This window comes from Mytilus edulis, chromosome 7 (assembly GCF_963676685.1).
Source record: "Mytilus edulis chromosome 7, xbMytEdul2.2, whole genome shotgun sequence".
Taxonomy (NCBI): domain Eukaryota; kingdom Metazoa; phylum Mollusca; class Bivalvia; order Mytilida; family Mytilidae; genus Mytilus; species Mytilus edulis.
The window spans coordinates 48985364-49004032 of record NC_092350.1 but is presented as its reverse complement, the minus strand read 5'-3'; the positions used below and the strand labels follow the sequence as shown (position 1 = coordinate 49004032).

Genomic DNA, 18669 nt, shown 5'->3' with positions numbered 1-18669 from the left:
TGTATATAAATATGCTCCTGTTACGCAGTCTTCTGCGGCTGAGTTTTCTCTAATAAACTAATATACTTTATCTTAAAATAAAAAAAGTACACATATGGAAAGTTCTCTTCTTGGAATTGTATACTGTTATTATAATTTGAAGAAGGCAAAGAAAAGTGCATGATTTTGTAGCCGAACGTCCAGGGGCAAATGTTTCATTCATGTTCAGATCGAGTATATTTTTCTGACGTTCCAGACTCACAGATATCATTTAAAATACTTATGAATAAGTCTGGCTAAATTGACGAGATGGTGCAAATGTACATGTATATGTTTTTACGGTATACAACACTTTTTTCATTTATATCCCATAATTCATCCACTGTACAATTTTCGTTTGAACATTTGTCAAAACAGAATCTGAAATCATGAATGTCAAACAAAATAAATTACGATTAAAATTCCATGAATTAAATGCAGAGTTATATTTAGGAAGAGACTGTTAAAAACGGGGAACGAAGAAACGTAAACAATGATGTTTCATTATGCAATCTTCTAAAAATATTTCTCCGATGAGTTGGATAACCTTCTATCCACTTCGATATTTGTACATGTAACGTTTGATCAGTAAAAAATGTAGAAAATCTGCTATTATATAGCAAAGAAATTGGAAGTGATTTTTTTTTCTTCTAAATTCTAAAATGCCCTTACTACAGTGACGTCATTTAGAACTGTTCTACAGTCCTGACTGATTTAGTCAGTTCTGCTGACAGTTTTAAGATTAGAACTTATTTGAACAGTTCTACCTAGAACAGTTTTAGACAATTCTACCCTAGAACTGATCCTGACAGTTGTACCTAGAACTGATTTAGTCAGTTCTACCTAGAACTGATTCTGACAGTTCTACTTAGAACAGTTCTAGGGTAGAACTGATCTGGGTAGAACTGTTCTAGAACAGGTTAGAACAGTTCTTTGACAGAAATGTTCTAGGTAGAACTGTTCTAGAACAGGTTACAACAGTTCTATGACAGATTATTCTGACAGTTCTAATGAGAGGTTAGAAGTGATCTCCACTGTTACTTGAGTAAAAGCTAGTAATTTGATTTTTACTAAGTTTTAGTAATTTGAAGTAAATTTATAATAAGAAGTAATCCAAATGTTTAAGCATTTCAAAGAATTAGCTAAATAACCTTGTTAAAGTTATCAAAACTTAATATGCAATTTTCAGAATCTGAAACCTACATGTCAGTAAACTGCTAGTAGTCTGTTGTTATTTATGTACATTTATTATTGTCATTTTGTTTTGTTTCTTTTTTTTACATATTCTAACATCAAACTCGGACTTCTCTTGAACTGAATTTTAACGTGCGTTGTGTTATGCGTTTACTTTTTTTCTTTGGCTAGATTTATATGGTGGGTGAGATCTCATAAACATGTTTAATCCCGTCGCATGTTTCGGCCTGTCTCAAGTCAGGAGCCTCTGGCCTTTGTTAGTCTTGTATTATTTTAAACTTTAGTTTCTTGTGTATAATTTGGAGTTTAGTATGGCTTTCATTATCACTGAACTTGTATATATATATTTATTTAGGGGCCAACTGAAGGACGCCTCCCGGTGTGGGAATTTCTGGCTGCATTGAAGACCTATTTGTGACCTTCTGCTGTTATCTGTTATATTGTCGGGTTGTTGTCATTTTGACACATTCCCCATTTCCATCCTCAATTTTATATGTTGAAATTGTAAAAATAATAGAGTTAAATTTTTTTTTTTTTTTTAGTTTAAACATATTTATTTAAATTTAAATTATAGTTAAATTAGAGTTAAATTTCATAGGAAGCATTCATTAATACAAATTACATCATTATGAAGTGCATTAGCCTACTTAGGAATACGGAGTTTTATATCCAAGTTATTAGAAGTAATTACAGTAACTTGTATACTTCATTTTAGCAGAAAGAAAATATAAATATGTGTAGTTCTTTAAATATATTACTTAATCTAAGTAATTTCATTTTACTAAATGCCGTAAGTTACTACTTAAATAAGAACTAAGTTATTAATTATAACTTTGCTATAGTGTATAATGCTTCGAACTGTCTCGCAATTTTACTCCTTTTTAGATATGTTCAATGTTATAGAACTGTGTTTTAGCAAAGTTTTAACATACTTTTATGGTTATATGATGATTGATTTCTGAGGAATATGCAAACAAAAAACTGTCTGTTCCTTTTAAAGTCTTTTTTGAAAATCATGGTATTATCTATACTTTTAAACGAGAAGACCTCATTTTGTGTGTCGCTTCTCTTCTTTCCACAATAAATTAAGCAACACGCCTCTGTGTCCTATAGGTAAAATGCATAGTCGCATTTGTCATCCATTCATATGATAATTCAGATTGAGTTATTTTGGGAGAAAAACGAGAAAAAGGCATCTGGATATTGTCCCGTCATTGGGCGACATTTTAAGTCTGATTAGACTTCCAGTTTGCGTGTTTCTGTATACTTTGAACATACATAAACTAAGGGTATTTTCAGAATTCTATCTGCTATCATTTTCCGGTTAACTTTCCACGGCGGTCACAGAGTTTATTACATAGAGAGGGTCTGTATACTAAATCAATGACCACCATGGATGGATTAGTAAACTTAGAATTGAAAGTAAATACACTATATTTATATAGTAATGAATGTTAATAATATACAGATAAGCGCTAGAATTATTCATGTGAACTTTTGATACCTTTTCTGAAATTCTCCAGTCATTAAATCTTTTACAAAATTCATTGATTAGGGAAAAAAAGAAGGTGTGGTACGATTGCCATGTTGAGACAACTCTCCACAAGAGACCAAAATGACACAGAAATTAACAACTATAGGTCACCGTACGACCTTCAACAACGAACAAAGCCCATACCGCATACTCAGCTTTAAAAGACCCCGAACTGAACAATGTAAAGCAATTCAAACCAGAAAACTAGCGGTCTTTTCTATGTACAACAAATGAACGAAAAACAAATATGTAACACAAAAACAAACGACAACCACTGAATTACAGGCTCCTTACTTAAATGTTCATAACATACTAAATATATTATGTTCATATTGAAATTGATAGAAAACCAAAAATTGGGAATATTGGAAATAAAGGAGAAGGGATAAAAAAAAGTCCTGTCCCCAATAACCTATGACTTATGATACTTTTGCTGAAATTCTCCAGTCATTCAATATTTTACAAAATTCTCCCAACAACACTTTACATTCTTAAAACTACTCTCTGAATGCCCGCGATTTCGTGGGTGTTTTCTAGTACTATTTACCTGTATAATGGGCGCAAATGAATGGTTTAATTTTTGTTGCAAATGAAATATGATTTGTGGTGCAAATGAAAGATTTTTTGGCGCAAATGAAATGCCAATTGGCACAAAAGCAAAGCACCGAATTGAACAAAACAAAAAACTATCGGGAACATTAAAACCTGAAAAAGACTCGGGCAGTATTTTATAACATCGTTTCCACTAAATACGTGAATGTCAGTCCTCAAAAATCAAATTCACAATATTAGTGTAGTATATGACAAGATGTAAACTATTTAAACTAAGTAAATAACACATAATACATGTAGTAATACGACAAGAACAATTAAAAAAAGGGAATTCCCTCTTTACTTCCTCTTCTGAAACAATACATTGTTTCTTAAGTACATGAAGTACGCATAGCCTTGCGTGTACTAATACAAATGCCACTTTTTAAGGATAACAGATGCAACACATTTGTTAACACTTTTTAAAAGTTAACAACCACTTCCTTCCTCAAATTATTGATTATCGTCCTACTTTCTATGTCGAACATAAAATTTAATCATGAAAAAAATTATTTAATAAATGCATGCTACACGCGTGATATTTAAGTAAATGTTACTTTTCTGTTAATGGTCACATGAATTAAAAAAAAAACATTTGCTAATAGTCACTATCTGATCGCTGAAAGTCCACGTTTAAAACCATGTAAATATGTCTTAGTTCTGTCAGCTTACTGAATGAGTAAAATGAATAATAATCTGGACATTTTACCATATATATGTAATATGTCAGGTAATGCATTTTGACGTTGCTATTCAAATTATGAGCCGTCTTTTATTTATTTTAACAAAACAAATTTGCGTAGCTGGACTGTACAGATTCTTACTGTTTGTATTAGTTGTTCGACATGATGATATATCATTAGCAAAAGGGGGATTTGAATACATTAAAACTCAACCACAAAAGGCGCATATACCATGTCAGGCTAATGCGTTGTTCGTTGTTGTCTATACATGTGGGCACGTTTATTTTCATGTGTGGATAGGCCGTTGTTAGTACGTAGTGGCTAAACTCTAAGGAACTCTAAACAAATGTTGTGTTCCTGCTATTTTTTGGGGTTATGGAATGCGTAGGATTTATTTAGAATGCAATTTCAAAGATAAAAGAAGAGGTTAACATTAGCTACACACAGATTATCTTTAACATACTTGTGTATTTGTGGTTGGTGACACCTGTACTTTATAAAGAGCTGATATTGTTGTGGTTGTTTTGGTTGTTTCTGTCGTCCGTCAATTTGTTCGTAGTTCGACATTGGCCAGGCTACTCCGATTGCACACACAATCAATATAGATAAACTTAAAGATTTGGTAAACTTTAGTGCTTCGAGTACTACATAGAAGAGGGACGAAAGATACCAAAGGGACAGTCAAACTCATAAATCTAAAACAAACTGACAACGCCATGGCTAAAAATAAAAAAGACAAACAGAAAAACAATAGTACACATGACACAACATAGAAAACTAAAAAATAAACAACACGAACCCCACCAAAAACTACTAGGGGTGATCCCAAGTGCTCCTAGGACTTTACTTCATGTAATATCTCCAAAAAAAAATGATCTTAGAAAAACATGTCTTATAAAATCAAGGTATGTTTTACATTGCAAAAACTAACCATTAAGATGATTTAATATATATATAACAAATAATATATATATCGGCTTACCTTTTGAATTGATTACTAGCACATTAAGTATAAATGTAAGAAGATAAAACATGTTAATAACAAATTTTTTCCATATTTCATGAATCCCTACATCGATGAGATCATCGTGTCATTATCATCGACACACGGAAACATTTTAACACAGCTAAATTATAACCTATTTCCGCTATGTTTGAAAATAACTATTTGTATTAAATTTGACACGGTATAGTAATACGATACATGTTTGTCCAATAATGAGCATTTAATGCTAACGATTCAGGCGACTGAGTGTCAATCCAGCTACTTTCCTACTGTTACAGCTTTTTCTTAAAACCCCAAAAATGTCTAACAGCCATACTCACATGAATTAACAAAATACATTCGTAATACAGTTTAAGTATTTATGTCTATTATTTTCACGTGTATACCTTTAAAAAAAAACCACATTATCTCTACTAAAACTCCAACTGTTCACCTTTAAGTAAAACTAACAAATCAGTAAGTTCTTGTCCAATATGCACGATCTAGAGTATATTTGATTCTTGCTTCTTTGAAAGGAGACAAAGAAGGTCCAATTGCTCTTAAAGAGTAAATACTATATTTTTACTGAACTCTATTACACTGCTGCTGTTTTCTATGCATGTCTTATCACCTTAAAACAAAATAACTTTAATATTTTATTAAGCCACTGTTTTATGGGGTTTACTTATACTTGAACTAAGTTTTATTCTTTTGGTCAGTCTGATATATTAAATCTTCAGTATTTCTTAAATAAAGTATCAGGGCCCTCTTTAGATATAATAATCCGTTGTTCTAAAAAACCGGAACTAAAATTTTGTTGTATGGGTTACAATTTTTGTTTTGTATCGACAGCCATTTAAGTAATCTTATTATATCATTATATAAGGATGTTGAATTATAGGAATCTAATAATATACACTCACCTAGTTTTATAATGCTTTTAAAATTTGTATAGTCCGACAAAGATTCTGGTTGATTGCGGTTCTCTAGTTATAAGATTTGTATCTTAATGTGCATAGAGAAGGTATATATTTAAATCCCTGCACAGTTGTTTATTTATCTGTTATAATAATAATTAATACATTCTAAATTGTGCATACACTGTCGACAACAAATATCTAAATGTTAATTCAAATTTAAATTGTATGTGTTTATTTGGTTAAGTTTTCTTTTTGAAATTGGTAAAGCTTGCTTCACACTGCCTCACCTAGATTTCTTTGCACCCGTTGCTGTCTACTCCTTCTTGTTCGTCTTCTTCGCTCACCTCGAATGTCGTCCCAGCTATATAAACCTGTCTCTCTGAGATCTAACCACCTTGCCCACTTATCTAACTGCTTTTTTTCCATCTTGATATTTGAAATGTATTATTTTACTGTGACCTTCTGTGAACTTCTGAATCTAACCAAATAAGCGGAGAGTGTGTCAATGGGACACTGACAATGAACCACCATTGCATTTAACGTTATAAAGAGGCATTACTTAAGAACGGTAAAAGTGTCGCAACCCAATACGCACTTGTCTGCGTTTAATAGGAATAAACATTCAGTCGTGTATGCGTTTCTTAAAATTTGGTTGCGGCAAAAACATATTAGAGAACGGAAACTAATTGTTGGGACGCACGTACGTAATTTCAGATGTACAAAGGTAGCACTTAATACCCATTCGATGCAGCAGGTCATATAAAATAATTCAGACCTTTTTATTCTAAACTTGAACATACTCGACCAATTCCCGACTATCCCTACGACCCCTATACGACGAAGTTGATCTAGTCTGATCGAGAGTTCAGGCTGAGAGCGGGTTTAGTTGATTTGGTCTAGCAAGTCAAGTAAAAATCGTGAATTGGTCGGAATTCTCAAATATGTATTCATTTAGTGGTCGGGTTGGAGTCCTTATGGAGTCATTAAGGAGTCGTGAATTGTCGAGGGCAGGTCGTGTACAGTCGGATAGCTGTCGGGTAGAAGTCGAAAACAGGCCCTAACAAGAATTGTGTTACGCTTGGTTGTGAAAATGTGGAAAATCGAGATAATCGAGTTGATCCGATCGGCAGTGTGAACCTAGCTTAAAACAGGCAAAATTGTCCGTTTCTAGATAATCAATAAATTGAATAAAAAAAGTAATTAATGTTTCAAGTAATGTCCAATGATGCTATACTCCGGAATGATGTATCAGCATATATCTAATATATCATTATGTTTTTTAGTTTTAATTGTATGTAACATGATTCCTGAACTTTTAGACGATTTTGTCAATTAAAATTTTGGTGCCTTTGTTAATTGAAACAGAAGTCAACTTTGAATGTTCTTTCATGGTAAGACTTACACCCAAACAAAGATACTGAATATCAACTGAGATATTACCTTTCTAAAAGTAACATTGGGGGGGGGGGGGTAGAATCTTGCGTTTCCTGCTTTCTAACATGAGACTGTTGTCTTTCATTCATTATAAGAAATGTGTGACACATAAAAATCATTTATTAAGCGGTATTTTATAGCAGGGAATCTGACTTGTACATTCAGTGTATATGTTAGCGGCAATAAGTGAAATAAGGCATTAAGCTTAAATCCTAGGCAATAAGCTAACGCCTAGGCATTAAGTTATTGCCTGAAATTTTCAGGCATTATTAAAGCTGATTACCTGAAATCTTATGATGATTATTCATCCTATTGCCGAACATAATTTTAGGCAATAAGTGAAATCTGGAATTAATGCATATTTGGTGATTTATTCTTGATATAAAGGAGTTACTTGATTTATTTCTAATATAACATGTGTAAATATACATTCATTTGACAGATCTTCAAATTTAGTAAGTTTGTTTAATAATTTTAGAAGTTAAAAAACAGAATTTACACATACTTTTTTTCATGTTTTTGTGATATTACAAAATATTAAAAAGTGATTGTTATAATCCAATTAAACAAGGGGGAGATTCTATAAAATAATTTTAATATTTATTTGAAAAAATGTTCACTTCACTATAGTCGAGATGATTTAAACTGGTCAAAAGTAGACACAATTAAAATGTGATTTTTTTGCTCACACCATTTTTCAATTTTTTTTTTATAGGATAAGTAAGTTTTCTTTATTAACAGTTTCACAACTTGTGATAACAAAATTATTTGAACACAAATTTTTATCAAGTTTTCATATTTTTAGATTATTATTTTAATATAGATAACATATCTTATTAGTGATTTTATTTCCAGTCTCTTGTGGAGTGTTGTGACACTTCCATTTCAGCTCCCTCAAAGCATGATTTTATTGATTATATGTAAAAGTTAAACTATTTGCAGTTAGTTTGTTCAATTCTAATATAAAACGTAGTTATATCTTTTACTTATGTTTTGTTTCATATAGTTTACAATGTACAAATTATTATAATTTAAAAGTAATATTTATTTTCAAATAATTAGTCGGTTTTTAAATTAAAGTTGTTGGTTAAATTTGATACAATATTAATTTTTTTCATTTGCTATTTTTTACGTCAATCCGCGATTAGGACATCCTAGCTAAAATAATCCTCGGATAGCTTCAATGTGCATGCTGAGACATGTCGTAAGTCGGTCCTAATTTTATCATAATTTCTGTCCTAGGAATATCTTATAGGATCGATCTTAGGACAGTTTCGATAAACAGGCCCCAGTTCTCATAATGTTATTATTTAACAAACATATTGTAATTTAACTGAATAAATGTCTTTTATTTACTCGCATTTATGTTTTAGGCATTAAGCTTAATGCCTGCACATATTTCTCAGGATTTAAGCTTAAATCCTAGGATTTAAGACTAATGCCTAACATCATTTAGGCAATAGACATACTGCCTAGGCGTCAGCTTTTTGCCTAGGATTTAAGCTTAATGCCTAATTTCACTTATTGCCGCTAACATATATATAAAGGCAACAGTAGTATAACGCTGTTCAAAACTCATAAATCCATGGACAAAAACAAAATCGGGGTAATAAACTAAAACTGTGCGAAACGCATTAAATATAAGGGAAGAACAACGACACAACATTAAAATGTAACACAAACACACACACACACAGAAACGGACTAAGCATTTGACAAAATCCTATGAGAATAACAAATATAACATCAAAACCAAATTTATTCATTTGGGAGAGATAAGGACCGTGACACGTCTTATAGTAATGTGAATTCACACTTTAAAATAAGAGAAAACAAATGGCAAATCGGAAACACAACGTTAAAATGTAACACACACAGAAACGAACTATAATATAACATTGGCCATATTTCTGACTTGGTACAGGACATTTTTAATGGAATAAATTGTGGGTTGAACCTGGTTTTGTGGCATGCCAAGCCTCCCTCTTTTATAGATATAGGAAAATGTGGTATGAGTGCCAATGAGACAACTCTACATCTGAGTCACAATTTATAAAAGTAAACCATTATAGATCAAGGTACAGCCTTAAACACTAGGCATTGGCTTATACCTAACAGCAAACTGTAAAGGACCCCACACAATAACTATAGTGAAGCCATTCAAACTGGAAAAAGAACGGTATAATCTACATAAAAAAAACAAGAAACGAGAAACACTTATGATTCGGGTAAATTAACGACAACTACTGAACATCAGATTCCTGACTTAGGACCGGTGCAAATAATTGCAACGGGATTAAACGTAATAATGGTTCCCATATATGATACAATACATGTAGTGTAGCATCACAACATTGAAACACACACTATAAAATATCAATTTGAATGGCTTAACTTAATAAAATTAACGGAGTTCGCTAATCAGTTTCAAAATAATCATCTTTTCAAAATACTAGTTTTTATTGATAGGGAATTAATTAGGGAATCCAAAGAGCACAATATATATATATATATATATATATATATATATATATATATATATATATATATATATATATATATATATATGAGTCTGAAAGATTGTGTAACAATACCGATAAATAGATGAAAAACAAAACACTAAAAAGTGTTGAATATCATTGCACAAAGATGAAAAAACTGAACAGATGATATAAATTATACAATAATTGCAAATATTTCGGCTCAACAAATGGCCTTCTTCGGTGACAAAAGTTTTAACAATAATGAGATATAATGTATTGGTGACAAAAGTTATTGTTAAAACTTTTGTCACCGAAGAAGGCCATTTGTTGAGCCGAAATATTTGCAATTATTGTATAATTTATATCATCTGTTCAGTTTTTTCATCTTTGTGCAATGATATTCAACACTTTTTAGTGTTTTGTTTTCCATCTATTTATCGGTATTGTTACACAATCTTTCAGACTCATATAATTTTTCCTGTTTGTGTAGTATTGTCAATTTTGATGATCCAATACCTATTAAGTTTACTGGTTGGTAGATTCGTATAGACTCTATATATATATATATATATATATATAGGTCATAGCCATTGAAAAGTTGGTGGAAAAATATTCTCTCTTGACTTTTCATAGCTTTATCATTGACAAGTTGAAGTTCTCAAAAACTATTAAAAAATAAATAAAATGTTATAAGACTTTTACAGATGGCTTATCATTATACATGTAAAAGATTTATAAGAAAAAAATTGGGGACCAATAGGCAATTGTGTTTAATGAATTCAAATTAATAAAACTAGAGGATTTCGAAAATCTGACAAAAATCGCAACACATGACAAGCGAAATATCATAGATATAATGAACGAAAAATTTGATCTATGGTATTTGTTTTGATGGTGTCAGATTTGTTTTACAGCTGGACCAAAACCAACCCCATATAGCAAATACTAGGATTCTTTAACGTAAAGAGAACTTGACGTGTTGATTTACGCACCGTTTTATAATTTAACATAGCCGTCGTCTTGTTGACTGCGTATTTATACACAAATCAATGCGGACCTTATGTTTTAGCACGGATTGTAGGGGGGGAGACCGAACGGCCATAGTGTCATTACCTGGACAACTTTGGGGTTAATTCAAGATGTTGTCATCGTAGAAGCTATTATTTATTTCATGTTCTACTTACTAATCACATTGTGTATAAATTGATTTCATGTATAATTTATGATTAGAAAATCAGGTATAAGTTTAAGGATTAATAACTATGTAATAACTTTACACCTTGGAATATAACGGTTGTCATTGTAACTGAAGGTATATCGTTTGTTAACTGAGTGACAACAAGCAGTAGTAGTTGTTTCCAAATAACTCATTTGTATTGAATGTTTCCTTTACGGCTAGATGCACCTGGTAGCAAACATATTCACAATATTTGAGTTTTTTACTCCTAAGGGTTTGTCACAAAATATACATGTACTAATAGTTAATTTACATCACGAGTACATCACGAGTACATGTATGTATATTTCTGTCTGTCTCTGCTTGCAATCATTACCGACTTCGTCTTCCACCTTCTCTAACGTCCTTAAAATGTTTGACGTTTTAAAATCAATTCTCACACAATCGGTCCAGCGACATACTTAGTATAATCAAAATAAGATCATGTATCTACCTTTCAATGTAACGTGCACGTTTTGCTTCAAATTTCCAAAGTATGCACCGTCATGATCAAGATAGTTATATTGGCAAAGTACAGGTCATTTAATGTTGTGAGGTGCTTTAAATATACAAACGCGGAGGTTTGTAAGCATGTTAAACTCTTGATTATCAAAGAGTTGTTTACCTGGATCAGATATATTTGTTGTATGTTGTTTGTTTTTATATTGTGTTATTCGGCGTAGTTGGATGCTGCTGATGGTTGTTATTTGTTGTGCAGTCAACTTATTTGAGCAATTTGTATTTTGAATTGAGGAAGGGGTCTGCGTTGTATGTTTTCGGTTGCGGATTAGCATGGAATAAGACGATTATATGTCTTCAAAATTTAATTTTGGAAGTGACACGTCATCTGATTGACTGACAGTTTTTTGTTTATCAGCTGATAGACATAATTTTGTCGTGTGACCGTGACGTCAATAACGTTTTTTCATGATTTAATCCTTAAAAGTGAATTAAGAGCTCTAAAATTATAAGGAATGACTGTACTATGTTTCTTGCTTGTTTCAAAATAACTCCACTTTTAAATGAATGTTAAATTAGTAATAAAAATGCTATGCGGTTTATATCAATCTTATATTAACTTGAATTTCTAGCTAACTGGTTTATCACTGTATATAAATAAGTTTAAAACAGTTATTTGAGTTCAAAACAATACACATCAACAGTTGTATAATAGTAAGACAGCAAACTTACAATAACATTTAGTAAAATTCATAGACAGACGTAGACCTGTTTGCAGGGGTTTTCGATTAGTTTTTTCTTGGTATATTATTGCGACAACTTTGTAATTAAAAGAATTAAAGCCATCATATATTCCGTTTAATTGAGTTAACATATTGGATCGTCTTGCGTGATTTAAAAAATATTTCTGTTACGTCCAATATTAGCACTACATGTAATCTTTTGTACTCACTCCAAAACAAAAGTTGATTTTGTTTTCTTTTTGCAGTTTGATATAATGATGATACTTATCAAGTACGTTTTATCTCGTTCTGTGTGCTGTAAGAGTGTGAAGACCTTCAATAATGGGTACACATCTCTATGATAATGACAATGTATAAAAAAATCGAGCATACAAAATATTATACAGTTTTTTATGTTAAAAGCACATATTAAATACATGAGAAATATGTGTACATTGTCAAAAAGTATAAATTTAATTGTACAAATTTAAAAACAAGACGAGTAAAGAGACTCATTCATAATCGAGTACACAACATTTTATATCTGAAAACATATCAAATACATAATATGCAATATGATATGTATATTGTCATGCTTTTCGAAAAAAAAGTGTACCCTTATTTGTTCGAGTTTTAGAAATAGGACGAAAATCGTGACTTTTCTGTTTCGTAGCGTTGACAAATGATTTATATTTTCGACACAGTACCTGCAATTTAAATCCGGCACTCTTAAGTTTAGTTTTTATAAATCCAAAAAGTTGTCTCTGATGTTTTAAAGAAATTGAGACAGTTCGAACGCGCACTACAAAAAAGACACAGAAACAAACTGTCATACATAAAAAAAATATTTACATTACCGCTTGCTCAATATGGAAGCGTTGTAGAAGGAGTCTTTATTTGTACAATTACGGTATATCTGTGTACCTGCTTTGTTCAATAGTTGGCTGATTGCAGGATAAAAAGCGTTTTTCTAACAATTCATATACAATTTTTCGGTATACAAGTAACAACAACAAAAAACAAAAAAAAACGTCGCAATATCACAGAGGCATAATATCGATCTGACTGATGCACTTTATATAGATCTACTGTGTAAGTATGACACAGTTATAAAAACATAACATAAACCTATTTTAATTCTATCTTAATTAAACCATAGTATAAGTCAGAGCTACATATCTTCTCATATATTTCTTAAAATTCTTTTCTTTTTTCAAATAAACAAAATTGAGTTTTCCTTCTTTCCATGTATAATTTATATAAACTGACAATGTTATACCACCTTTAGTTTGTAAGAAAAAAACACCAATACAGCATGATGTATTTATTTTGACTATATTTTCTTAAACTGTTACAAATAAAATGAAAACATCCTGGTAAAATTTAATATTAAATAAGAAGATGCGGTATTACTGCAAATGATACAACTCCACCAGAGACCGAAAAACCTAGAAGTTAACAACTATTATACAATATTCCGTCATCGACAATGAGCAAAACCAATACCACAAATTTAGCCATAAAATAAAGGCCTTAAAATGACAAATCTAAAACATGCAATTTAAAAGAAAAAAATAGCAGCCCGATTTATGATCAAAACAATGAACGAAACCAAACATATATTTAAACAACAAACGACTACAACTTAAGTTAATAAAAGGCTTTTAACCTATAACAGGCATATATGGAATGTGGCAGCCCTCAAAATGACAAATGTTCAACAATTTAAAAGAAAACTTGCCACATAATTTATAATCAAAAAAATATATGAAAACAAATATGATATAAAACAGCAAACGACTATCTTTGAATTGCAGGTTCATGACGTAGGACAGGAACATACAGAATGTAACATGGTAAACCATGCGTGTTGGTGCAAAATCCTTAGATTTACCTCATAAAAGAGGGACGAAAGATACCAAAGGGACAGTCAAACTCATAAATCTAAAACAAACTGACAACGCCATGACTAAAAATGGAAAGACAAACGAACAACAGCACACACGACACAACATAGAAAACTAAAGAATAAACAACACGAACCTCACCAAAAAACTAGGGGTGATCTCAGGTGCTCCGAAAGGGTTAGCAGATCCTGCTCCACATGTGGCACCCGTCGTGTTGCTTATGTGATATCAAATCCGGTAAATAGTCTAATTCGGTAGGTCACATTCGTGAAAGGAAAGGGGATTGTAGTTACGACGTAAGGAACATATCCGATATCATTTGTGAAACGGTTATTCCATAACGGTCAACCAACTCGTGATTGCATCCGTAAAATTTACGAAGGGATGATTTCAAGTTCACCATTTGGAACTCTTGGTTTAATAGCTTTCTTGTGAGCAGCAACCCTCTATCACGAAAATCATGGTAGGAAATGCAAGCACATGAATATCGTATCAGTTGGGAGATATATACCCCGTGTGCAGGTGCTGCTGGAATGTTGCTACTTAGAAATGGAAAGTTCACAATTGGAAAGCTGAAATCATCTCTTTGTGACAATGGTGTAACAGTACATTAGAACAAACAAATATTAACTTTTCAAGATATGTTGCCGTTTGCTTAAAATCAAGCGACAATCATTTTTTACATATTTAGGACTAGAAATGGTTAAAACGGTCCAAGTATTTCCGGACTGACTTTTTCACTTGTGTATTATGCTGTCTTAATACGCCATTGTTTGAATTTATATATACGGTGTTCGTTTTGCTTATTGGTAAATGACCTTACAGTGACTTTGAAATTGAAGGCACTTATAATGTAAATGACTTCTTTTATTGCGTTACAATGAATCAAATTAGAAAATTTTCTTAGAGCATCGTCAATCACTGAAATCGTGACTGAAAAACGCGGGCTTGTTAGGTCAAACATCAGTCCTTGAATAAGAGCCACACGTGCGACCTCTCACAGAATTCTGCAAATTTTTGTAACGTACATAGAGCTTGGTGCAGTTGCCCTACACTAGGCATAACATCCATACATATTCATTCTCCACATGGCAATTAGAGCAAGTTTAAGAGTGCCAAATCTAACATTAATGTATATACATTTGTACATTAAATAATTCACAAATAGGTGAATATAAGAATACGAAAAATAAGTATTTTAGATGTTATGTTTAATTTGTGCGTACAAGAATTCACCAGATAAATATTCCTTTTCACAACCCAACTCACATATTAATCACATTGGTACATGTGATAACAATATGTGTTCACACACACTGAACCTCTTACAACATCCTTTGAAAACACATTCCGCACATTCCAAAAACAAACTAATTTAGTCTCTTAATTTTTGTATCATTAAAAGAAAGTAGCAAAGCATGGTTATTTGTACAAAGTTGTATGGTGAAGCATTACAAAGATCATTATAAAAAAAAACTAATACCAGTACTGCTGCATTATCTGGCTAACGAAATACAAACGCAGTACTCGTATATTACAAAGTAATACAATTATATTCCTTATGTCGAAACATCTTTTAATTCCTGATATTCAACTTCGCCTTCCACATGACTATATTCTTCAGTGTCATCAACGACAATTTGTCTTGGTCTGTCTGTTCCACTTGTGACATCATAGTCATTTTCCAATTCTTCATTTCCAACAGACTGCATGATATCATAGTTGCTCTCAGTTAGAATCTGATTCTGACTGAGTCGATGATGTTCCATGTGATCATAGGTATCGTCGGCTGTGTTGTTCCTAATCGGTTCGCCAGCAATGACAGGTGCTCTATCTTTTGTAGGCTTGTTGACCTGTGCGTATGTTACTTCATTGTTTTGTGCAGGAATTTGCTGATGTCCAGATCTTAATGAAATCCGTCTGAAGAACGACAGAAATGAAAAAATAAATAGTTGAAAATTCTGGAATGTTGTAATATCGTCATATATGTTTATACTGAAAATATAAGGTATAATAACTCACACTAGAAGAAGTCAAAATGAGAACAACGTGTTGTTTTTAACGAAATTTCAACCTATCCCCCCGTCCCCCCCAAAAAAAAAACCCACATAAGTATAGGACAGGCATCCCCTGTTCTTCGTTCCTCCTTTATATTTGTGTGTATATTAAAGAAATTAAAAAAAAAAATACCATGTGTATATCAATAACTGTTTTTTTTTTTGTTATAATCATTTAAAAATAAAATAAAAATATACAAAAAAGGGTTAAATAGTAGACCCCTGCTTTGGTTTAGCTCCTCAAGGTCCCCTTTTAGAGACCCTTAAAACAATGCAAGTCGGACATATTGTGTTGTGGACAACTGTAAACTAAAAAAAAACCGGCAGAATAAGAAGAGAGAAGAAGAAAAGAAAAAAAAAGAGAAAGAATAATCAGAATCTGAATTGAGCAAAACCAATAAGTCTCCCAACTTTGTTTTTCTAGACTAAATTAAACTTACTAGTTAAAAAAAACCCGGAAAATATCAAAAAGATATTAAAACTGGTAAATAGATGATAAATGTACAATACCATGACGATGATGACACACAAATAAAAAAAGATCGAGAGAAAAACGATCAAAAATCTAAACTGAGAAGCACGATTCCAACTTAAAACCAGAGATGATGTGGTGCTCTAGAAAAGTAAGAGGACCCTGATTACACAATGCATACTGCTCATATAAATACAAGTTCGCTGATGAGTCTTATTTGGTGACGACACATTTTGAAGTAAGTAACACTGAATTGTAGTTACAACTAATGAATAAAATCCGACCTCATCTTTACAACAGATGTTCCATAAATGCAAGACAACATGCGATCGTATCTATTACAAAAACAAAAACTTAAATTTGTAGAAAGAAATGTCCAAATTAACACCATTTTCAAATTTGATAACGGTAAAGTAATTACACCAGAGACTGCTTATTTACAAATCCCCAAAAATAGCAGTTTGATAATAATTAAACTGTTTTACATTTGACGAAGGTTAAGTAAGTGAACGTGGCTGAGTACTTATGTATATCAAATGAATAACACCCTGTGATTTAATTTGATATACATTGTACGCAGCAGTCTTTGTTGTAAAATCTTATGTCGCCACCGAAAGCTTGATTTTTGTTCGAGGGGTCAAGCGCGCCGGTCATAGAACAAGGCGATTTTGCGCCACGATATCTCAGTTGCATTGTTTGTAAGAATCCTGGCCGGGGAAGACAAAAATTTGCTTCCGCAAATATTCATATTTAACATTGTTGCGCTGGTATTTACACGAATTATATCGTGAACTCGTAAAAATTATTATTATTTCTTTTAAAACTGCTATTTATGTAGGATGTTTAAAAACGCAGAGTCTGGTGCAAATACGCTACCATTGTCGAATGTGAAATTTTATATCAAGCTTATTTGCATTGATCAGTGCTATTTATTGGGAATGTATATACACGCAACGTTGTTGTAACATCGTAACTGTCATCACCTCTTAAATTTTCGAAGTGTACTAGTTCATATCGCACGTTACTATTTTTATTTGAAGCATATCTTTGAAATTTTAGTTGTAAATAGCTTTATCTTACCTCCTATCCATTTCTAGGAATATGATTGATTAAAAGCATGAATATGTAACCTGTAATATATACGTGTTTCTCGTTTCTCGTTTTGTTTATATAGATTAGACCGTTGGTTTTCCCGTTTGAATGGTTTTACACTAGTAATTTTGGGGCCCTTTATAGCTTGTTGTTCGGTGTGAGCCAAGGCTCCTTGTTGAAGGCCGTACTTTAACCTATAATGGTTTACTTTTTAAATTTTAATTTGTATGGAGAGTTGTCTCATTGGCACTCACACCACATCTTCCTATATCTATGAAGACTGTGTATGTTTCATATTAGGTTAGAAGGAAGGCTTATTTCAATACACGGTTAAAAGTGTAGTAACGACTTTGGCACTATTTAAATATTTAAATGTATTGTAAGTTCTGTTTAATCATGTTAAAAAAGTTTTTGTTCTTGAATTGTTATTGTTGACATAAGTTTTTTTTTGTGCAGACCAATGGAAGTAGGTTAAAAAATTTAAATACCTTAATATGAAAATAATCAAATGTGGTATGATTGCAAGTGAGACAACTCTAATTTAAATTCAACAAAATTAATAAAGATATTCGGTAAGATAAGATCGTCACATAGTGTGATAATGACCTAATACAATATATTCGGGGTTAGTTTATTCCATATGGGGTTTGAGCTCCGCTGTCACCCCACATGTAATTTACTGACCCTGTATATAGCATAATAGGTCACTAACACACTATGTAACTAATAATATAACCTAAGTCCTGTTTAAAATGTTGAAATTGTAAAAACTAGGATTTCGGGTTTAACTGTTTCATTATTAAATTTCAAGATTGTTAAAGTTTAATCAAAGTAGATTAATATGATTTATTTTACATCATAATCATACTAATATAGGATATCTGTTTTCCGAAAAAAATATA

At 31.8% G+C, this 18669-nt stretch overlaps 1 protein-coding gene across 1 annotated transcript in view; it reads right to left on the bottom strand.

The window, feature by feature from the left end:
• Positions 1–13368: 13368 nt before the first annotated feature.
• Positions 13369–18669, bottom strand: part of LOC139481681 (uncharacterized) — an 80400-nt gene continuing 75099 nt past the window's right edge. The window contains exon 9 of the mRNA XM_071265147.1: positions 13369–16066. Within this exon, the coding sequence (XP_071121248.1) occupies positions 15706–16066 (361 nt within the window). The 3' untranslated portion in view covers positions 13369–15705. The remainder of the gene's footprint in view (positions 16067–18669) is intronic.